The 23,874-nt window shown below is 36.8% G+C and overlaps 1 protein-coding gene across 2 annotated transcripts in view; it reads left to right on the top strand.

The window, feature by feature from the left end:
• Positions 1 to 1,891: 1,891 nt before the first annotated feature.
• The window catches only part of ITPK1 (inositol-tetrakisphosphate 1-kinase), a 333,492-nt gene continuing 311,509 nt past the window's right edge, over positions 1,892 to 23,874 (top strand). Inside the window, exons 1-3 of one of the 2 annotated variants that reach the window (XM_074289657.1) lie at positions 1,892 to 2,223; positions 2,645 to 2,755; positions 3,098 to 3,331. In XM_074289657.1, coding sequence (XP_074145758.1) covers positions 3,237 to 3,331 — 95 coding nt within the window. In that variant the 5' untranslated portion in view covers positions 1,892 to 2,223; positions 2,645 to 2,755; positions 3,098 to 3,236. The remainder of the gene's footprint in view (positions 2,224 to 2,644; positions 2,756 to 3,097; positions 3,332 to 23,874) is intronic. The other variant, XM_074289658.1, reaches the window with a different exon arrangement.

Below are 23,874 nucleotides of genomic sequence, written 5' to 3'. Positions count from 1 at the left end.
TGGCCTCCATGCTGGTTAAATACTCATCAGCTGTTGACAAGATTTCTGAAATAGTTTTCACACTTCCTTTCTACTCTCTAAACCATCTGTCACATTGCTGCCAAAATAATCTTCCTAAAGTCCAGGTCTCCCCTTGGAGTTCCCCAGAATAAAAAATATTAGTATCTCCTGATTGCCCTTAATATAAAACACAAATTCCTCAGCCTAACAAAGGTCTGCAAACTGGATTCAATATACTTTTTTCAATCTTTTTTCATATCAGGCCCCTTCCTATATTCTATAGCTTCCTGGATAAACAGGACTTAAAGAAGGCATTCCATAGTCTTAATTCCACATATATAAGCAAACTGTTCCCCATTCTGGGAATTCTCTCTCCCTTCCCTAAAGGGGTAGGCTAAGGAGTCAGCTACATCCAAATTTAGGTCTTCCAAATCTCTTTTCCTCAACTGATTAATACTATTCTGTCTACTCACATAACCGTATAATTACCTAACTGATGCCTGTAATGTCCTCTGGAATGACGTCTTTGCCTTGAGCTTAGTAAGTGCTTAATACAGGTTGAAGTCACACAGCTAGTGAGTGAATCCTGGAACAGCACATTCAGTCCTGCGTCTTCTGAATCCTAGCCTCGTACTTTCAACTAGTGACACTAGTGGCATCTGTGCTTATGGAAAGTCGCTTTGGCAGTAGTGGGAGAATGAAGTGATGGTAGGAGGGGAGAGACCTGGGACAGGGAATGTAATTAGAGGTCCCTTGTAGTGATCTAGGATAGAGGGGATGAGGGCCTGAATTAAGGCTGTGGCTTGTTTAGTAAAAAAGTATGAATTGTTTTGGGGTCAGCAAAATTTGGCAATTAAATGGCTATGCAGAATGAGGGAATCTGGGTCACTGGAAGGAAAGTTGACAGAAACAGGAAAATTCAGAAGGATGGGAGATTTTGGAAGAAAGATGACAAATTCTATTTTGGAGTTGTTGGTTTGAGAAACCTATTCCATATTGATGAGGCAGGACTGCGGCCTAAGAAGTTAAGACCTAGAAACAGGTTTCTGAATAGGCTTAGAGAATTCTTTCTAGGATCTTTTCTATTGTATTAAATCTTTAAATAATATATTTTGAATCGAGGTGCAGGAACACATTTCTTTTGAGGCCTCAAGAAAGCCACAACTTCTCTGATCCTTTCCTCATTAAAATAGCTCATGCTAATTCACAAGTCTCACTTGAATAAAACGAGATAAATGGATCTCAACCCTTTTGAAAAGCCATAAAGCACTACACATAGTTAAGTTTTAGTGAATAATTTTGTGCATGTTTTATGTCTTCCTAACTAGATAAGAAGGCCTTTGAGGGCAGGGGCTTTTATCTGTGTACAGAGCCCTTATGCGTCAGGCAGTGTCGCTTTACATTTGTCATTTCATGCATTTCTCAAAAAAAACTTGGGAGGCAGGTGCTATTACCCCATTTTATAGGAAACTGAGGCACAGAGATTAGGTGATTTGCCCAAGGTCTGCTTGATCATTATAAAACTTCTGGCCCTATTGCCTGAATATGGTTTTTTCTCAGAATTGGAAGAATATTGAGGTAGGTTTCGGTCGGCTGGGCTGGGTGTGAATCAGCTCAGCTCGGGGTGGGAAGCAGCTGTAATTTTTAACATTGGGCCCAGTCATTTGCATAAGGTGGGGGAGGAGACCTTTCAGAACATCCCCTTTAGAGCCCCCCCTATCCCTCCCCACCGTCCCGGACTAGGAGGACTTTTGGTCTCCCTACCTCATCTTCCAAAGTTCAAAAGCCTGGGGGGATGGGGAGAGAAGAGAGGGAGGGAGAGAGCTCCTGTCCCTTTAAGATTCATTCCGTGCAGTGCTGCCCCCTGCCGGCGCGGGGTTTAAGTGGCCCGGTTCGCGGGGCTGGAGCGAGGGGGGAGGGGCAAGGCGCGCGCTCCGGAGGCCGGGTGGCCCAGGGGCAGCCCCCGAACGCCCCTCGTATTCCCTGTAGGAAGTGGCCGGGGCGGGCGCTAGAGGGCCTGAGGGTCGAGCTGCGGACCCCCCATCTCGACAGCGGGAGGGTGTGTCAAGCCGGCTTCCCCCCCCCCGCCCGCCTAGTACCAGAGGGTGGAGGGGGGGGGTGTTGCAAGAAGCGGCGGCGGCGGCGGCGGCTGGAGGAGGAAGTGGCCACGGAGGCGGCGGCTGAGAATAGCGGGCTTCCAGCGGCGGCCTGGAGTAAGAGGAGGTAGGAAGGGAAGAGGAGGCGGCGGGGAAGGCAGCCCTCGAGCTTGGGGGGAGGGGACTGCAGGAGGAGGGCCGGGCTGGAGGCTCGTGCTGCCCGGCCGGCCTTCGCTGAGGGCTCGGCAGGGGGCCGGGAGGTGTGGGCCCTCGCTCGCGCAGGGTTCGAACTCGCCGGGGGGTCTGAGGTGGGGCTGAGAGGATTCGAACTCTCCCTTCTTCTCCGGCGCCTTCACCTCCCGCTGTGCTTCAGCCTGAGCGAGGGAGCGAGCGTGCTGCCCTGGGCGGGATAAAGGGAAGGGGCGGAGAAGGTGGGGGAGACCGAGAGTGCTGGAGGGGAGGGAAAAAAAGGGGTGGAGGATTTGGGGGGCGGGCGCGCGGCTCCGGTTTGGGGGCTGAGCCTGAGCCGCCGCCTTCTCTTCCTCCAGTGCCGCCGCCGCCGCTACCCTGGGGGTGGTGTTCTGCAAGCTGAGCCGAAAGCTTCGTGCTCGCGCGGCCGGGGTGCTTCTCGTGTGCTTTACTTGTGGGTCTTTGGGAAGGTAAAGCTCCTTCTGTTTTTTTTTTTAAACCTTCCCCTTTTCCTCTTCATCTCCACCCATGCTCCTCCTCCTCCCTTTCTCCCCGCCCCCTCCCCATCCCAGCTCTCTGCCTGTCCTTTCTACTCCGGGGCCTGGACGGGCAAATAGACACTTGAAAGTTGCCTGGAGGGAGATCCGTGGCAGCCTCCGCCGCCCTGCTGCACCGGCCGGGGGAGTGTGTGTGTGGGGCGTGGGAGCGCGACAGCCGCTGATGCTCCTCGGGGGACACTGCTAGTGAATTTCACTCGCTTGCCTCTATTATTATTTTAACCCTGTTCCCTCTGTCTTATTTATTCCCTGCAGTATTCTTTTTTCCTGAGTCTCGGTTCTCCATTTGTGAGCGGAGACCGTGGCTGGGTGAGTCTTGGGGACTCAGTCTTGTCCGCTGTGACCCGGCACCCCCTACCCACCTCCTCTGCAGTGCCCCCATCGAAGGACGAAGATGCAGACCTTTTTGAAGGGGAAAAGAGTTGGTTACTGGCTGAGCGAGAAGAAGATCAAGAAGCTCAATTTCCAGGCCTTCGCCGACCTGTGCAGGTAAGGAGAAGAGCCCGTTCTGGGGTCTTCTTTCTGCGTCTCTCACACTTGGGACCCAGTGAAAACGACTGGGGGTGGGTCTCTTGATTCCTGAGCAGTCGTCGCAGATGGAGTTGATAGATATTTCCAGGTTGTGTTGCATATATATAGGATTTACAAGATTAAAGCTACTGATGGAAGTCAGGGATGCAGAGTGCTAGAGGTGTTGAGACATTTAGGCACTGTCCAAAACAATTAGCTCACTTTTGTGTAGGGATACCTGTGAAGTTGAGTTGAAAGTATGCATTTAATTGATCCACCCCTGAATTTGGGAGTGTTTTCCTATGGTTAAGATTCTGAGTAGCTTTTTCTTTTTTGGTCCATGGATTGAGATGCTACATAGAAATTCTTTTTTAAAAAAATCTCTTCCCATTAAAGATCATAATTTAGCTTGTAAAACACTTAAATATTTTGTAAGCAGTCGGATGTGGAAAGATTTTTTTCTGGGGAAAGGTAAGTTCTTTGTGGGCAGGAAATGTTGGATTTCTTTGCCTTGGTCTCCTGAGCCTTAGCCTTGGTGAAGCTAAATGCTTGTTGATTGAGCAGTTTGAGCTCTTTTGTTCCTCCTGGGCACCTATTTATCTTCAGATGAAATTGTGAGTCTGTGAAGGTAGGAAGTAATAAATGGCTTGTCTCAGATCACTTGGCTTGAATGTTACTCATGCAAACAGTCAACAAACATTTAAGTATGTTATGTCTTAAGTCCAATGCTTTTCCACATATGTTCTGCTCTCTCCAACTTGGAAAATTTCTGACTTGGGAAGACCTTTGTCCCCATGCTTAATTAGATTTTAAGTGACCATGGAATTGGCATGTCTCTTCTGATAAATGTAAATTGAAAGTAAGTGATTTTCATCATAACATTTCCATTCTTTCTGTTATTGTTTACTTGCATTTTTATTTTTTCTTCTCGGGTTATTTTTACCTTCTTTCTAAATCTGATCTTTCTTGTGCAGCAAGATAATGGTATAAATATGTATACATCTATTGGATTTAACATATACTTTAACACTTTTAACATGTATGGGACTACCTGCCATTTAGGAGAGGGGGTAGACGGAAGAAGGGGAACAGTTGAAACAGAAGTTTTTGCAAGGATCAATGTTGAAAAATTTAAAAAAAAGTAAGTGGTTGTAGTGTAGGAATTTTTTTTTCTTTTTGCTTTGCTGAGGCAACTGGGGTTAAGTGACTTGTCCAGGGTCATACAGCCAGACTGTGTTAAGTGTCTGAGGTCAAATTTGAACTCAGGTCCTCCTGACTTAAGGGCTGGTGCTCTATCCACTGTGCCACCTAGCTGCTCCTAGGGCAGGGATTCTTAATCTGTGGGCTGTGAATTTAAAAAAACAAAACAAAACAAAAAACAAAACAAACTATCTTGTCAACCACTTTGCTGGCATGCATACATAAATATATGTATTTTATACATATATCTATATGTACATATATGGATTTTATGCATTTAAAATCATTCTTCTGAGGAGTCCATAGGCTTCACCAGGCTGCCAGAGATGTCCATGATATTGAAAAGGTCTTAAGAATCCTTTGTTTAAAGGATATGCTTAACATGAAACCATTTCTAAAGAGGGAATATGTATCTTTAATAAATAGTCATCTAACTGATATTTGTTTTATGTTTGGATATTACACATTTGTTTTCTAAGATGGGATGTACATACCCCTTGCTTCTAAGAACCATATTGGAAAGTTTAAACTTACCATTCTTTAGTCGGGAATGAATAGAGAGAAGCAGGTGGCAGTAGTTGGCATATAAGTGGTTAGAGTTTGGCAGAATTGATAGTTCTACAGTAACTTTTTCAGTTCCTTGTAGGTCTAGAGGTCTGTTTCCCAGGCATCTAAAGACTCTGTTTTTCCTTTCTACTGATATTGTCTTTTTTCTTTTCTCCACCCACCCCTTTCTCTTGGAAAGGAAAGAATTCACCTTGTGTAAAAAAAGCCCTGTGGTGTGTCATTCTGTGTTTAGGGATGGCATGGATTTCATGTGGCACTGCTCCTTCAGGCTCATTTTCCCCCTAGAAAGTAAGCTTTTCAAACTTGAAGGGAATGTGTAGCTAGTCACTAGACTTCAAATAGGCTACATTAAGAAGGGCAAAATGTCCGGGACATGGAGGTGAATTCTCCTGGCCACATCTGTTGTTGTATTCAGGTCTGGGTGGCACATTTTAGGAAGGACATTGGCCAACTGAAGTGTCTCCCAGGGAGGTGAGGCAGATTTGATAAGAGAGAACTGGAGAAAAGGATTGGGAGAAAGAAGGGCCTGGGCAGTGTTTAGCTAGAAGAGAAGATGGGGATTAGGGGAAGAGGAGTTTGGAAGATAACTCCCCTCATCTGTTTGAAGGATGGCCATGTAGAAGAGGTAATAGCCTTGATCAGCTTGGTCCCAGGGGTCAGAACTAGGAGCTGTGCAGAGGCTGATGGAACATCTGCTCACATTCAGAGCTGTCCAAGAGTGTAATGTGTGCTTGGGGAGGTTGTGGGTTTTCCCTTTCTTAAGAGTAATGAAGACTGAATGACCACTTGTTGATAATGTCTTAGAAAGGATTTCTGGCTCACTGACTGGTTAGAAAAGGTGAAGTCACAGGTCCCTTCTGACTCTTTAGATGCTGGAGTTGCGAAAACAAGAGCTTCCTATCAAAAGCATGAAAATGTAATGCATAGGTTGCATTTTCTAGGTACCTTGAAAGGGTATCAGGATGCATTAATATTAACCACTAAGCATATTATATAGTCTTTTAAAAGTGGTACAGTGGATAGATAGTATGTTGAATTCAAATCCTTCCTCAGGCATGACTGTGGGCAATTTTGCCTTAAGTATCCTTATCAGCAAAATGGGAACAGTAATATTACCTAAATCCTAGGGTGGTTATATGGTTAAAATGAGATTATTTGTAAAGTGTTTGCCAATCTTAAAGAGCATTATAAATGCTATCTGTTATTTTGTTACTATGGAATTCTCACATAATACTCTTTTTTTTTTAAATTTATTTTTTAAAATAGTTTTTATTTACCAGATATATGCATGGGTAATTTTACAACATTGACAATTGCCAAACCTTTTGTTCTAATTTTTCCCCTGCTTCTCCCCTTCCTCCCAGATGGCAGGTTGACCAATATATGTTAAATATGTTAAAGTATAAATTAAACACAATATATCACATAATACTTTTAAGGAACCATTTTTGTAATGGGCTTAGACCCTTTATTTATATCCATATCTATATTTTAGCATAAGGGTTTTTAGGTTTTCTTGCAGTTATTTAAGATTTGAGAAATGTTGGTTAATACTTTTAATGATGTTACCCTGTGTCATTTTGTGTTTGTAGCTAAAGGGTACCTAGTTTATTATCAGATTAAATAGTTTGTAGAGTAGACACTTTGTGTATAATTTCTAGCCTTAGGTGAGGGCTTGATTTTGTGTACTTCCAAATCTAAAGTAGCCTTGAATTGTCCTTTTTTTCTTTCTAATAACTGTTTTTTCCCCCTTCAGTTTCTTTATTTGGGAATCTTTACAGTAGGTGGGTCTTGCTGAGAGCTGTGGTTAATGGCTGGCTTGGTAAGCATCTCTTTTTTCCCAACACAACCTGTTAGTAGAACTATCCCAGTTTTAGACTTAGCCAAGATCATGCAGCTAGGAAATATTACTCTTGAGGCTTGTGTTCTCATCACTGCAGCAAAGCATGGTTCGATCAGTTCATCAAGGATTCTGTATTCTGGTGGGCTAAGTGCTCCGAAGATGTAAATTGCAGCACCTTAGAATGTGGTCTGTATTTTGAAGGGCTACTGAATAGCACAGTGGGTAGGGCAGGACCTGAGTTGAAGCCAAGCCCTCTGGTTCCAAGTCTAGTGCTCTCTCTGCTCTTATCATAGTCCCTGGCATAGAGTTCACTTACTCCTTTTGGGAATTGACATCTATTTGAAATGTTCATTTTGCTGAATGTTTTGGTATTCACTTATAATTTAAAACATTTAATTCCAAATAAAAGGAAGGGAATATAAAAAAAAAAAATCCTGAAATTTTGGCAAAAACTGTGAATTTCAGGTTCTGTTATGAGTGTTTTGGATGGTGCTCAAAATGAAAACTACTCCCCCTCTCTTTTAGTGCCTGTTCAGATTGTAATATCTAGTCAATAAATTAAAAAAAATTTTTTTTTTTTTGGCTCACAATAATGGTGGGAGTTATAAGCAGGAATAAATAATGTACTTTATATTCTTAGGGGTACATTTTTATATTTGCTGCAGAAGTTTTTAAAAACCAATTTATGGTATGTGATATATTGTGATATTCAGTTTGTCCTTAAAACCTTGTGCTTTCAATTATGATAAAGGACAGCCACCTGCTGAACCTGTGGGTTGAGGACAGCTTTTTCTAATGCTAATTCTTTTATCTTGGGCTGGCCTTTCTGCGGAAAGGAGGGAGGGTTTTGGAAATTGATTTTCTTCTGATCTCTTAAATAGTTTTCCTTTTTTTTTTTTTTTTTTTTTTTTGCTCTCTTGAATGAGTTAATGTAGCAGTTGTGTTAGCTAAGTTCTTCTTTAAGTAAAGATTTTTTTCCTTTTAAAATGGGTATAGAATGAGCTGGGGGAGTAGGGGAAAAGAAAGTCCACTCAGCATTTGGTTCTAGTTTTAGCAAGGGAATAAAGTCCTGGGTAAAAAATAAAAATCTATTAGATTTTCTAAGAATTCTTGAGTTAAATCTTGGCTCTGGCTCTAGTTGGGGGATTGGGCAAATCACTTAATAGTCTGTGTGCTTCCTTCCCTTTAAAGGGAAAATAATACCTAACCATTTATCTAAAGGAGATGTGAGGAAATTAGTTTGTTTTGCTTAAAATTCAATAGAAATGCTTCTTCAGATGACCTTATAGTATAGGAGAATAATATCATTTTTTTATTTATTTGGTGGCAATTTGGGTTAGTCCATTGTGCTACCTAGCTTTGATTCCCCCTCCTCCCCTCCATATTATTTTTAAGGTTTTATTGATGCCTTTTTGTTCTTACAGTAGTCATTTACTGATATATACCTGTTCCTTTCCCTTCTCCCAATCCAGTTTTCCCTTAAAACAACAAAAAGAGAGTTAAACAAAATTGATTTTTAACTACTACTGATCTTGTGTACCATATTCCAGTCTTCTATTTTTCTACCGAAAGAAGGAAAACTAGTTAGACATTTATATTTATTTACTTTGTGATTAAGTTGTATTCACTTATATGTGTAATTGTTTCCCTCATTTAATAGAATAGAAATCAAATCATACTTGTATCACTAGTGCCTGGGACATATAATATGTTCTTAATTCCACCTACTGACTTTCTTGGCTTCTTTTAAGTACCAGCTAAAAATCCTGTCATTAAAATACTTTCCCAAACCTTCTTAATTCTAGCACTTTTCATCTGTTAATTATTTCCTATTTATCCTGCTTTGTACATATTTATTTGCATATTGTCACTATTAGATTGTAAGCTTCTTCAAGGCAGAGACTGTTTTTAGCTTCTTTTTCATTCCCAGCACTTAGCATAGTGCCTGGCACATAGTAGATGCTTAATGTTTATTGATTGATTAAGATAGTTCTTGAAAATAAATTTGTCTAATTGGGAAGATAAAAACTGTGGAATGCAGCATTCTGTAGAATTTAGACTCAGACTTTTAAATCTAGAAAGGGGCCTTCGAGATTACATAGTTTGATGAAGTTTCTGAAGGAGGAAGCAGACCTTCATAGAAGTGACTTCCCATAGCACATTAATGGTGGAGATTAGAATCCTGTTCTCTTGACCTTTCAGTGCTGAATTATATGATAAATTATAAGTGTTTCAGTTTGAGTAATGGTTTTGTATTTGTTGGGGCTAAGTTTAATTATTTCAATTTTCTTAACTGTAAAATTGTTATAAATTTTTGGAAATAATACCCATAGTTGATGTAAAGATCAACTTATGAGTTAGTGTAGGCATAACACTTTGCAAATCTTTCAGTAGTAGATAAGATTCAGTTGGTATTACTTTTAATTTCAGTATGAGAAGAAGGATTGCTTGGTAAGGAGTTTTTTTGTGAGGTGAATATTGTGTTTTTCTGCATTTTAGATTCTATATGGAATGAATAAGAGAATAAAGTATTTTTTTGTTTTTTGTCTCCCCATTTTCCTTTTCCTTTTGGTCATTTACTCCTCCCTTATTTCTGTATAGATTTTGGAAGGTGTTATGCCCTTCTTCAAGGGGAAGTGGATGCTTAGGCACTTCCTTGCCCTCTTTAACCCATTTGTGATGTGAGCAGGTTTTCAGTACCATCAGCCCTCCTCCCCTATATAAAATTCTTTGTGTTAATTCTTGTTATCACCTCATTTATATAGATTTTGCTGCTTAGTCATATCATATTCAGTTCTACTCCAATCTTTTTGGACTACCCAGTTACTAATGTTTGTGGTCATGTAGCTTGTTTCCATTTATAAAACACAATTTGTCCTTATTGAATCCCTTGAAATTTGTCTTTGTTGGCTCTATATGTTAAATTTTCTTTTGAGTCTAGGTTTGTTTGATACAAAATCCTGTAAAATGTTCATTTTTGAATTCAGTATCATACTTAGCTTTGCTTGATATAGTATTTTTGGCGGCAACCCTAGTCTTTTGATTGTTGATATATAGTACACCGTTACCTATAGTTTCTTTTGTTGTAGCTGCTAATAAATCCTGTGCAATTTATATTGTAGCTCCAACATATTTGAATCTTATTTATTTATTTATTGTTGCTTGTATAAGTTTCTCTTTGATCTGGGGTTTTTGAAATTTAGCAATGATATTTCTGTGTTTTTCTTGTCAGATCTCTTTGAAGTGGTGATCAGTGAATTTTTTCTATTTCTACTTTACCTTCTTGTTCTATCATTTCTGGACAGTTTAATTATTTTTTATATTGTATCAAGGTTCTTCTTTTGGCTTTCATATATTATATATTTTTTTTCTTCTTGACCTCTTCTATCTCTTGGTTGTTTTGTTTGTTTGTTTGTTTTTTTTAAGATGTTTTACCATTCTCACCTATTTTTTCATTCTTTATATTTTGTTTTATTTCTTTATTTCTTGGTCTCTTTATAACTTTACTGACTTCCCCTTGCCCAAATTGTAATTTTCAAAGACTCTGGATTTCCTTTTCTAGTTGGTTGACTTTTTTTTTTTTTTTCATAATCTTGGATTTTTAAAAGTTCTTGCTCAATCTCATTTGATTTTTAAAGTTTTTTTTTTTTTTCAGATTTTCTATAAATTCTTTTTGGGCAGGTAGTCATTTAATGTTACTCTTTGGGTTAGGGGAAGATTTTTTTTTTTTTTTAAACTTCAGTATGTCCTTCTCTAAAGATGAACCCTGGTCTTCTCTATTCCCATAATAATTTTCTATGGTTGGATCCGTTCTCCATTGCTTTTTTTTTTTTTTTTTAAAGTAAGAACTTAATAGTGTAAACTTGTTCATTGTTCTTTTGTAACTACATTTTCTATTGTGGTTTTTCTTTTTCATTTACTTCACTGTGATTGAGTGTATTGTTTTCTTGGCTTTTCTTAACTTTCAATTAGTTTTTATGAAGTACTTACTATGTGCTCTGCTGCTGATGCTGCTGTTTTGTCCTTTGTTCTGGAAGAGGTCTATGACATCAGAGAAGGGATTCGATGACACCCAAATGAATTGGATTTAAGTGAGGGAGGGTTGTGCAAGGTCACCTGCCTCACTTTCCCTTCTAGAGTCATTTGGATACTGGAGCCAGGGGTAGATCAGGATGACTATTTGGATGCAGTGGGAAACCTTGGCCTTTTTAAGCTAAGGTCTTCCACAGGTTTGACCGAGGCTGCACCCATTCATTGATTAAGGCTAGATAGCAATTTAAGCAAAGAATCTTCTTTTTCACCTACTCCCCTATCTACCCCACCCCCCTCCAAAAAAAATCTCAATAAATAAGTAAATGAATCTGGAAGGGGAAGACTCACAAGATTTTTGGTCGAATTAAAAATTGTTGCTTTTTATATTTAATCTAAGTTAATCAGGACCCAAACAAGGACCAAATGTGATTTAACTTAGGACTTACTGCTGGCCGCTTATTAATGAGCTAGGTGTCAAAGTGCATCCAGTATTGGGCCTGGAGTCAGAAATAGTCACCTTTGAGAATACAAATCCAGTCCCCAGACACTAGCTGTATGACCTTGGGTAAATCACTTCACCTTTTTTGCCTCAGTTTCCTCCTTTGTAAAATGAGCTGGACATTTTTATACATAACCAATAAAATCCAACAGCAAGAGATACAAAGAGAAATTCCATTCAAAACAATTGTCGAGAGTATAAAATATTTGAGAATCTACCAAAGAAAAGTCAGGAATTATATGAGCAAAATTACAAAACACTTGCCACAAAAGTAAAGTCAGATTTAAATCATTGGAAAGACATTAGGTGCTCTTGGATAGGCCGAGTGAATATAATAAAGATGACAATACTCTCTAAACTTATCTATTTATTTAGTGCTGTACCAGTCAGACTCCCAAGAAACTATTTTAATAACCTAGAAAAAAATAACAACATTCATATGGAAGAACAAAAGGTCGAGAATTTCAAGGGAATTAATGTGAAAAAAAATCAAATGAAGGTGGCCTAGCTGTACCTGATCTAAAACTATATTATAAAGCAGCAGTCACCAAAACCATTTGGTATTGGCTAAGAAATAGAGTAGTTGATCAATGGAATAGGTTAGGTTCACAGGACAAAATAGCGTACAACTAGTTTGACAAACCCAAAGATCCCAACTTTGGGGATAAGAATTCATTATTTGGCAAAAACTGCTGGGAAAACTAGAAATTGGTATGGCAGAAATTAGGCATGGACTCACACTTAACACCATATACCAAGATAAGATCAAAATGATTTAGGCGTAAAGAATGAGATCATAAATAGATTAGAAGGGAGGCAGTTAGGTGGTGCAGTTGGTGAGCACCAGCCCTGAATTCCAGAGGACCAGAGTTCAAATCTGGTCTCGGACACTTAACACTTCCTAGCTGTGTGACCCTGGGCAAGTCACTTAACCCCAGCCTCAAAAATAAATGAATGAATGAATGAATAAATAAATAAATAGATTAGAGGAACATAGGATAGTTTACCTCTCACACTTATGGAGGAGGAAGGAATTTGTGATAAAAGGAGAACTAGAGATCATTATTGATCACAAAATAGAAAATTTTGATTATATCAAATTAAAAGGCTTTTGTACAGACAAAACTAATGCCAAGAAGATTAGAAGGGAAATAACAAATTGGGAAAATATTTTTAATAGTTAAAGGCTCTGATAAATGCCTCATATCCAAAATATATAGAGAACTGACTCTAATTTATAAGAAATCAAACCATTCTCCAATTGATAAATGGTCAAAGGATATGAACAGACAATTTTCAGATGATGAAATTGAAACTATTTCTACTCATATGAAAGTGTTCCAAGTCACTATTGACCAGAGAAATGCAAATTAAGACAATTCTGAGATACTACTACATACCTGTCACATTGGCTAAAATGACAGGAAAAAATAATGATGAATGTTGGAGGGGCTGTGGGAAAACCGGGACACTGGGCGTTGTTGGTGGAGTTGTGAAAGAATCCAACCATTCTGGTGAATAATCTGGAATTATGCCCAAAAAGTTATCAAACTGTGCATACCCTTTGATCCAGCAGTGCTACTACTGGGCTTATATCCCAAGGAAATACTAAAGAAGGGAAAGGGACCTGTATGTGCCAAAATGTTTGTGGCAGCCCCTTTTGTAGTGGCTAGAACCTGGAAAATGAATGGATGCCCATCAATTGGAGAATGGTTGGGTAAATTATGGTATATGAATGTTATGGAATATTATTGCTCTGTAAAAAATGACCAGCAGGATGAATACAGAGAGGTTTGGAGAGACTTACATGAATTGATGCTGAGTGAAATGAGCAGAACCAGGAAATCAACAACCGATACTGTATGAGGATGTATTCTGATGGAAGTGGATATCTTTTATTTATTTATTTTTTTAATTAATTTTTATAATTATAACATTTTCTTTGACAGTACATATTCATAGGTAATTTTTTTTTTTTTTTTTACAACATTATCCCTTGTACTCCCTTCTGTTCCGAATTTTTCCCCTCCTTCCCTCCACCCCCTCCCCTAGATGGCAGGCATTCCCATACATATTAAATATCTTATAGTATATCCTAGGTACAATATATATGTGCAGAACCGAATTTTGTTGTTGTTGTTGTTATTGCAAAGGAAGGATTGTATCCGGAAGCTAAAAATAATCTGGGAAGAAAAACAAAACAAAACAATGCTCACAGTTTATACTCATTTCCCAGTGTTTCTTTTCTGGATGTAGCTGATTCTGTCCATCATTGATCAATTGGAATTGGATTAGCTCTTCTCTATGTTGAAGATAGGAAGTGGATATCTTCAACATAGAGAAGATCTAATTCAGTTCCAGTTGATCAATGATGGACAGAATCAGCTATACTCAGAGAAGGAACACTGGGAAATGAGTGTAAACTGTTTGCACTATTGTCTTTCTTCCCAGGTTATTTTTACCTTCTGAATCCAATTCTTCCTGTGCAACAAGAAATTTGGTTCTGCACATATATATTGTATCTAGGATATACTATAACACATTTAACAGTATGGGATTGCCTGTCAACTAGGGGAGGGGGTAGACGAAAGGAGGGGAAATTTCGGAACAGAACTGAGTACAAGAGATAATGTTGTAAAAAAAATTACCCATGCCTATTACTGTCAAAAAAAATTATAATTATAAAATTAGTAAAAAAAAATGAGCTGGAGAAAGAAATGTCAAATCAGGAAGTATCTTTGTTAAGAAAATTTCAAATAGAGTCAGGAAGAATTAGACATGACTGAAATAATTGAACTATAACAACAAACTGCACCAAGCAGGGGGGTTACAAAGAAAGGCAAACATAGCATTTCTTGCTCATTCATTATTCTTGCTCTAGTAATGTTGCAATGTTGGGGAAGATAGGAAAATAATGTATCTAATTACAGAGTTGATAGAAAGTAATTTCTGAAGGAATGGTACTAATGGCAGATGGGATGACTAAAGGCCACTTATAGAAGGAGGGATTTGGGTTTACCCTTGAAAACAACTTCTGGCATGCAAGGAGTATTTACAGATGAAGAAAATGAGGCCTGGACAATGGACGTTATTTCTCCAATGTCATATAAGTGATACAGTAAATAGAGCTGTAGTTTAACTGTAGAATACTTTCCCATAACAACAGATGACATCTTATGCTTTGGGGTCTCTCTCTCTCTCTCTCTCTCTCTCTCTCTCTCTCTCTCTCTCTCTCTCTCTCTCTCTCTCTCTCACACACACACACACACGTATGATATAATTAATTGTATCCATACTTTTACCTTATGTACATTACTACATATTTATACCAACAAGTGTTTGATGTACTTAAAATATTTCTAAAATGATTTATGTTTAGGGTACTTGACAGTTTTTTAAAAATAAGTTTTGCAAATCTGAATTATCAGATCTTTACTTTGCTTAAAGTGGGACTATAACTTGCTCATGTTTACTCGACCTGTTTGATTATTTGAGGGAAGACTAGGATTTTTGATCCCTTTTTCTATTGCTGGGTCTACTCTGCTTCTACTTTATTATATCTTGTGAAATTAGGAAAGACTATCTGGATTATCTTCCTGCTTCTCTTCTCTTGACCCATATTAGCCATCACCTCAGTTCTGGTCCTCATCTCTTCTTGCCCAGACTGTTGTGGTAGTATCCCAGTTGATCTCCTCACTTTGAGTCTTTCTTTTCAGATGATCCTTTGCATTCTTAAAGCAAAGGCCTGAGCATTTTACTCCCCTGTGTAATAAGCTCCAGGTAGTTTTCTTTTGCCTTTAGGCATCAATATACTCTTCACTATCATTTTAAAGCCCTTTGAAGCTTGGCTCTACCTGCCTTTCCAGGCTTTTTACTTATTTTACTATTGTGCTCTCTAGTCTGACCTGCTTCACATTTAGCATTTGTATGGGTTGGTCCTTTTGTCTAGAATACCTCTTTACTCTGCTCTGAGAATCTTTAGCCACTTGTGTATAACCTCTTACATGAAGCCTTTCCTGTTCTACACTCTTGGTTTGGACTGAAAACCTTGCAGTCTACATGTATCTAGTTGTCTGATCTCTAATCTTTCTGATCATCCTGGAAAGCAACAGGCTTGGTTTGCTGTTGGCCTCCTTTCCTTTTGCCCATGGGCAGATGTCTGACTTTTTTGCCCATTCCTGGAGTAGAAAAATACATATAACTGTATTTTCTTGTATTTGGTCTAGTATGAATTTCTGCTTTTTGGCTGGGGTTGGGTAGTCACTCATGCTTGTAGTACTATCCGCTAGGAATTCTAATATCCAGGTTGCTCAGAAGGAACAGATCTGTGCTGGTAGAGGTATTTACTACTGGGGGTTCACTACATGGTCCAACATATATGGTCCTAACTTGTAACAACAAAAGTAAAGAAATTCTATATGCTGATAAATATACAATGTGGTTTCTCAATGAACATAAAATAAATTGTGAACATCTCCAAGAGAAGGCTTATTTCACTGTGCTTATCACACTGCCTAGTACATAGTTGGTGCTTGCTAAGTATTTGTTGATTTTCTATTTGTTCTTTTACATATTACCTTATCCTCTTACTTAGTGTTTGAACTTTGCACCTTCTTGAAGACTTGGGGGTTGTATTCTGAACAAAAATCTGTCACTTGTGCTTTTAGAGCTCCCAGTTATAGTGTGTACATTCTATCAATTTTGATAGCCTTCAATGAAGTTTCTTTCTATTTTATAGTTTTCCTCATAATCCCCTAACAGCCTCAGTGTGCTGGTTCAAAGCACCAAGACAAATCAGAGTTTAGCTGTGGAGATTAGGGAGAAATTCTAAATTTGAGAGCATTAAATTAATCCAGTTTCCTTATAGAGGGAGATAGGAAAAACACTGTTTATTCTTCCCTACTGTTCTGTTTTCTGGTAGCTATTCTGAGTCAGCAAAAATTTCCCTGTTCATTAATGTTGCCAGTACCTGAATATTGTCAAATATTGGAACCTCATTAATTAGTTTGCATTGAGCATCTTTGTTGGCAGAATGATTTAGGATTATATTTTTATTAGCTATTCTTCACACAAACCATCTTTTTTTTTTTTTCTCATTTACGTGTAGAAATTTTTTTTAAATAACATTTTAAAATTAAGTTTTGAATTCCAAATTTTTTTCCTTCCTTTCCTTCCCTACCTCTTCCTTGACAGGGCAAATTCCTTTAATGACAAAATCGGATATAGATTATCCATGTGCAATCATACAAAACATTTTCATATTAGCTGTGTTGCAAAAGAAAACAGACTAAAAAAGACCAGAAGGAAAGAAAGTTTAAAAAGTATGCTTTCCTCTGCATAGAGATTCAACTAGTTTTTAATTTGGGAGCAGATAGCATTTTGCATCTTGGTCCTTTGGAAGTGTCATGTATTATTGTATTATTAAGAACAGCTTAATCATTCATTTTTGTATAACATTGCTGTTACTATGTACAATGTTTTCCTGGTTCTGCTTACTGTAATTTAATAATTTCAGTATTTGTTATCAGTCCATTTGGTCCTGAGAATTTTTTCTTAGGAGCTGTTCATTTTCTCTTTCTTTCCTTCCTTCCCTCTCTCCCTCCAATTGGAGTTAAGTGACTTGCCCAGTGTCTTATACTTAGTAAGTGTTAAGTGTCTGAGGCCAGATTTGAACTCGGGTCCTCCTGTGTTCAGGAGTGGTGTTCTATCCAGTGTGCCATTTAGCTGCCCTTTAATGTTTTTTTAAAGGTAAGGTTATTTAAATATTCCATTTCTTCTCTTAATCTGGGCAGTTTATATTTTTGTTTATTCATCTATTTTATTCAGATTATTAGCTATTAGCATATAATTGGGCAAAATAGTTTCTAATGATTGCTTTAATTTGTTTTTCATTGATAGTGAGTTTGTCCTTTTCATTTTTGGTACTGGTAATTTACTTTTTTAAATTTTTAATGAAACTAACCAGTAGTTTATCTCTCCCGCCCTTCCCCCATAAAATCAATTCCTACTTTTATTTATAGTGCAATGGTTTTCTTGTTTTAAGTTTTATTAATATCCTTTGATATTCAGGATATCTAATTTGGTGTTTAATTAGGGATTTAAAAATTTGTTCTTTTTTTAGCTTTTTTTTAGTTGCATGCCAGATTTAATTAATTTCCAATTAATTAGTTTCCAATTTCCAGCTAATTTCAACTTGTTTCTATACTCTTTATTGCATGTAATTTTTATTGCATTATGGTCTGAAAAGAATGCATTAAAAAGTTTTGCTTTTCTGCATTTAGTTGTGAGGTTTTATGCCCTACTACATACCCTGACATACTGGTCAGTTCTTATAAAGGTGTGGAGAAAAATATATACTTCTTTCTATTCCCATTCATTTTTTTAAGAGGCCTATCATCTCTAACTTTTCTAAATTTTAGTCTTCTTAACTTCTTTCTTGCTTATTTTGTTTGGATTTATCTAATTTTGAGAAGGGACAGTTGAGGTCCCCCACTAATATAGTTTTGCTGTTTCTTCCTGTAACTAATTTAGCTTTACCTTTAGGAATGTGGATTGTGTGTGTGTGTATTTAGTATTGATATTATTTCATTGTCAGTTGTATCTTTTTTTAGTAAAATGTAGTTTACTTGCTTATTTTTAAAAATTAGACAAAGCTTTTGCTTTGTTTGAGATCTTGATTGCTGGGTTTTTTTTTTTTTTTTTTTTTTTTTTTTTCCTAAACTCGGCTGAAACATAATCAATTCTGTTCCAGCACCTTGTTTTTACTTTGTGTCTCTCCATTTCACATGTTTCTTTTAAACAGTATTTTGTTGGAATCTGGTTTTCACTCCATTTTGCTGCTTTCATTTTATGGATGAGTTCATCCGTTCTTATTCACAATTAAGATTAATAACTTCTTTCCTAATTTTTCCCATTTTTAATTTCTTATTTCCATTTATTCTTTCCCTCCTCAAAAGTCTTGAGTCAAGGTTTGTTCCACCCTTCCACTCTCTATCTTTCTCACACTGTAAATTTTTCCTTTCACACTTCTTTTATGTTATGTGAGATGATTTCTGCCATTCTACCACTTTTTTCTCCCTTCATTTCCCCTTCATCCTTCATTTTCACTCAGTAATTTTATTTAAAAAAAAAATCTTCCCATTATCAATTCATACCTGTGCTCTTGTCTATATAGATTTTTAACTGTCCTAATTCTTATAAAGTTCTTAGGAGTTACAGATATCATTTTCCCATATAGGATTGTAAACATTTTTTTTTAAATTATAGCTTTTTATTGACAAAACATATGCATGGGTAATTTTTCAACATTGGCCCTTGCAAAAACTTCTCTTCCAACTTTTCCCCTCCTTCCCTCTATCCCTTCCCCTAGATGGCAGGTAGTCCCATACATGTTAAATATGTTCAAGTATATGTTAAATATAATATTATATATATATATATATATATATATATATATATATATATATATATATATATATATATATATATATATATATATTTATACAGTTATCTTGCTGCACAATAAAAATCGGATTTAGAAAAGGTAAAAATAACCTGGGAAGAAAAACAAAAATGCAAGCAAACAATAATAGAAAGAGTGGAAATGCTGTGTTGTGGTTCACACTCATTTCCCAGTGGGTGTAGCTGGTTCTGTTCATCACTGATCAATTGGAACTGCTTTGGATCCTCTCATTGTTGAGGGTAGCCACTTCCATCAGAATTGATCCTCATATAGTATTGTTGTTGAAGTGTATAATGATCTCCTAGTTCTGCTTATTTAAACAATTTAACCTTAACCTAAATCCTTTATAATTTCTCATTCATATTTATCTTTTTAAATTTTCAACTTTTGTATTTGACCATCAGATTTTCTATTCAGTTCTGGTCTTTTTATCAGGAAACCCTGAAAGTCTCTTATTTCATCAAATATCCATATTTTCCCCTTAAAGGATTAAGATTTTGATGGTTAGATTATTTTTGTTTGTTATCATAGTTCCTTTTCCTCCCATCTTTTTTTTTTCTTTCCCTGAGGCAATTGGGCTTAAGTGACTTGCCCAGCCACTGCTAGGAAGTGGTAAGTATCTGAGGACCGATGTGAAATCAGGTCCTCCTGACTTCAGGTACTCTATGTATGGACTGCACCAAGTAGTTATTCCATCCACTCAAATTTGTATGTGAAAGATGTTAAATCTTACATGATTCTGATGGTGGCTTCATAAAATTTGACTTGTTTCTTTCTACTGCTTGCTCTATTTTCTCTTTGATTTGGGACCTTTAGAATTTGGTTATAATATTCCTGGGAATTTTCATTTTGGGATCTCTTTCTGAAGGTGATTAGTGGATTCTTTCAATTTCTGCTTTATACTTTAGTTTTAGGATATCAGGGAAATTTTCCTTGAGCAGTCTTTAAGCATAACGTCCAGGATCTTAATCAGATTATTTTTCAGTGAGGAATTTCATATTTTCTTTTTAAAAAAAATATTACTTTGATTTTGTTTACTTGTTTCTTGATGTCTTTTGGAGTCATTAGCTTCCATTTGCCCAATTATAAATTTTTTTTTCCCCCTGAGGCTGGGGTTAAGTGACTTGCCCAGGGTCACACAGCTAGGAAGTGTTAAGTGTCTGAGGCTTCATTTGATCTCCAGTCCTCCTGACTTCAGGGCTGGTGCTCTATCCACTGCGCCACCTAGCTGCCCCCCAATTCTAATTTTTAAGAAATTATTTTCTTCAGTGAGCTTTTGTACTTTTTCCACTTGGCCAATTTTACCTTTTTTTTTTTTTTTTTTTTTTTTAAAGAATTCATTTCTTAAGTTAATTTTTTTACCTCTTTCCCCATTTGACTATCTGCTGTTTAAGATGTTCTTTCCTTCAGTGTTTTTAGTGCCTCTAAGTTGTTGACTTTCTCATAATTTTTTTTTTTTTTTTGTATAATTTTCATTCATTTTCCCAATTTTTCCTCTATTTTTCTTATTTGGTCTCTAAAATCCTTCTTACACTCTTCTGGGAGTTCTTATTGGGTTTGTTTTCAATTCACATTTTTTTCTTTCAGGGTTTATTTGCAGCTTTTTTTTTTTGTTTACTTTTTTTCTGAGTTAATGTCTTGATTTTCCTTATCAACATAGTAACTTTTTATGGTCAGGTCCTTTTTGTTGTTGTTTTTGCATTTTTTTCCAGTTTATTTCTTGACTTTTAACTTTATGTTAAAGTTGGGCTCTGCTTCCAGAGTAGAGAGGCACTATCCCACAGATAGAGCTTTTAGGATTATGGATTTGGAAGGGGCCTCAATATGGGATAATAGTCCAACCTCTTTGTCTCTAACATTGCTGGAAGATGTTTGAATATAATTTATGGCAAATTTATTTGGAAATTGAGTGCCTGAGAAGCATCAGGGTATAGTAGATAGATAGATAACTTTATAAACCAGGAAAATATGGAGTTAAATCTCACTTCTAACATACTGGTTTTGTGATCCTGGGGCAAGTAGTCATTTTTTGAATGCTCTATATACTCCTCTAATTTCCTAAATTCTGGAGAAGATACATGCTTGTATTGGGAAGAGTTTCCTTCTATAGGAATAATCTAACAGACAAGTCCCTTACTTTTTCAATGCCCCAGGTAATTTTCTAAGGCTAAATGTTACAAAACAAGTATATAACCCTGCTTTAGTGGTAGGGAATTTCCATACCTGGAATTCCCTATAGTAATGAAAGCAGTTCCAGTCCAAAAAACACATAAAAAAGATAATGGAATAGATTCCCTCTGACTTCTTCTACCTGTCATTCAGGAAATATTAAGTGGCTTCTGTGTGTTAGGCACTGTGCTAAAATCAAGGTGTTGTCTTTTAGATCACTCTCCAGAGTGGTATGGAAGGCAGAATACTTAAGGACTTTAAAACTCAGGAACTACCCAAGAAATTGAACTTGACCAATAATTACATAGTTGCCCATATTTAACTGAAATAGGGAGAAAATGATGTCATGGAAGTATAGCATGAAGGGGACTTAAGGTATGCCCTTGACTCAATCTTCAAAGTCCTTCAGGTCTACTCAAACTCTGAAGTAGATGAAGCCTTACCCGATTTTCACAACTGTCTTGAAAGATCTCACCTCATCTCTTTCAGGATCATGTGTCTCAATCCTGAGAAATACTTCATCCAATCAGTTCCATTCAGAGTTCAAATTTGGTTTAAGATACTAAATGTGTGACTCTGGGCAAATCACTTAATACCAAAATAGAACAAACAAAAAAAATTTCTTCCGGCACTCTTTTGTTTAAAAGCTTTTTGCCAATTCCTTATTCCATGTGGGATGAAGTCCAGACTTAGCCTAGCATTCACATTTCCCTCCATGAGCTCTATGAAACTCAATTTCCCTCCATTCTAGCCAAGCTGAGATGTCTCCCAAGTAGACTGAGTATTGTTCTCATTTTTGCTAATGCTATGTGCCCTATGTCCAGCATCACCTCATTCTATATTACTTTTAACTCTAACTTCCCAGATTTTCTTCATAATTTGTTTCATGTTCACTATGACCTTTCACTTCTTTGGAGAGCTTTATAATAATTATTCCAGCCAACTATTGTGTGAACAGTTAGAACATATTTCTTGTATTATAAGTAATTGTTCTTCTGTAAATACATTATTTTTGCAATTAGAAATAATCTTTGTGAGGAAAGATTCTGAGAATATATTGCTGTTGAGTAAATATTTATTGATTTGAATAAGTATTTGTATAGTTGAGTTGTGACTACTAAGTCATCCAACGTTACTGATTTTTTTTTTTTACACCATTTTATCGTATTGCTTCTGAGTTTTAGTTTTTTTGGGGGGGATTATTTGTATATTTATTTATTTTTATTTAAATTTATTTACTTTATGTCTACATTATACTGATTTATGTATTTAATTGTTGTTTTCCTCATTAGACTATAGAGTAGAAATTTTTGTCATACTTGTATCACAAATGCCTGGGACTTATAGCCAGTGTTTAATAAATGGACCTAGTATGTACTCCTTCCTCAATTCTACTAGAAGATTTATTACTTGGGAAGCCAGTGAGGAGGAATTAGATCACTGGCAGCTGAATCAGCTACTTAAAACTTCACACCTTACTACTTTCTATATACTTTGAGATTCAGTGACACTGGCGTCCTTGCTGTGCCTTTCACAAGATCATCTATTTTCTAACTCCTGTCATTTTCACTGGCTATCCCTGTTGCCTGGAATCCTGGTCTCATCTCTGCCTTCTGCCTTTCCTATCTTCCTTTAAGTCTCAGCTAAACCTTCTTACACAAAGAAGGCTTTCTCAAGTGGTCATCTCTTCCTCCTCTCCCCCCCACCCTCCAAGCAATTGGGATTAAGTGATTTGCCCAGGGTCATACAACTAAGAAGTGTTAAGTGTCTGAAGCCACATTTGAACTCCTCTCCTCTATCCACCGAGCTGCCTCTCCAAGTCTTCTTAATCTTTATACCTGCCCTCTAAGATTATATTTTATTTTGTATACATATTATCACATATTTTATATACACATTATCTTCCCTCAGTTACATTGTGAGCTCCTTCAGAGCAGGAAATTTTTTTTTTTACTCGTCTTTATTTTTTTTAAATATGATTTTATTATATATTTAAATGGACTAGCAAATTGTACATAATAAATTTGCAATTTCATGTGTAATTAAAAAAATTGTACTATATTATAGAAATACTTGTCTTATCCCATAAATTAAAAATAAAATAAATAAAAACAAAAATTAAAAAAAAACCCAAAATCTCTTTCTCTGTATTGACCTTAACACGAAGTCACAGAGTATACAGATTATTATATTGTTTTGGTTAACATTTAAAAAAAAAAAGGTCATATGCCCCTTAAGCAGGCTGAAACTTTTTTATATGTATAAAATATGGGGATTACAGAAAAAACCAATTACACTGAAATAGTTACTAAACAATTAAAGGAACCAAGTTCATGGGCCCCAGGTTTAGAGAATCTTGTTAAGTTCTTCATAATTTCCCTTTTTTTTTTTAAATCTTGTACAAGAAGACATTGGCTCATAAATGGCAACTATCTTTTAAAAAATTTTAATAGTATTTTATCTTTTCAAATATATGAACATTTTCAAATATACGAAAAGATAGTTTTCAACATTCACTTTTGCAAAATCTTTCTCCCTTTCCTCTATCCACTCTCCCTTCAAGCTAGCAAACAATCTGAAGTAGATTAAACATGAGTAGTTTTTCTAAACATATTTCCATATTCATCATGCTGCACAAGAAAAATCAGATCTAAATGAAAAAAACACAGGAAAGGAAAGAAACAAGCAGAAAAGCCAACAAAGAAACAACAACAAAAGGTGAAAATATTATGCTCTGATCCACATTTTCA

Source organism: Sminthopsis crassicaudata, chromosome 2, assembly GCF_048593235.1.
Source record: "Sminthopsis crassicaudata isolate SCR6 chromosome 2, ASM4859323v1, whole genome shotgun sequence".
Classification (NCBI taxonomy): domain Eukaryota; kingdom Metazoa; phylum Chordata; class Mammalia; order Dasyuromorphia; family Dasyuridae; genus Sminthopsis; species Sminthopsis crassicaudata.
This window is presented reverse-complemented; position numbering and strand designations above follow the sequence as displayed.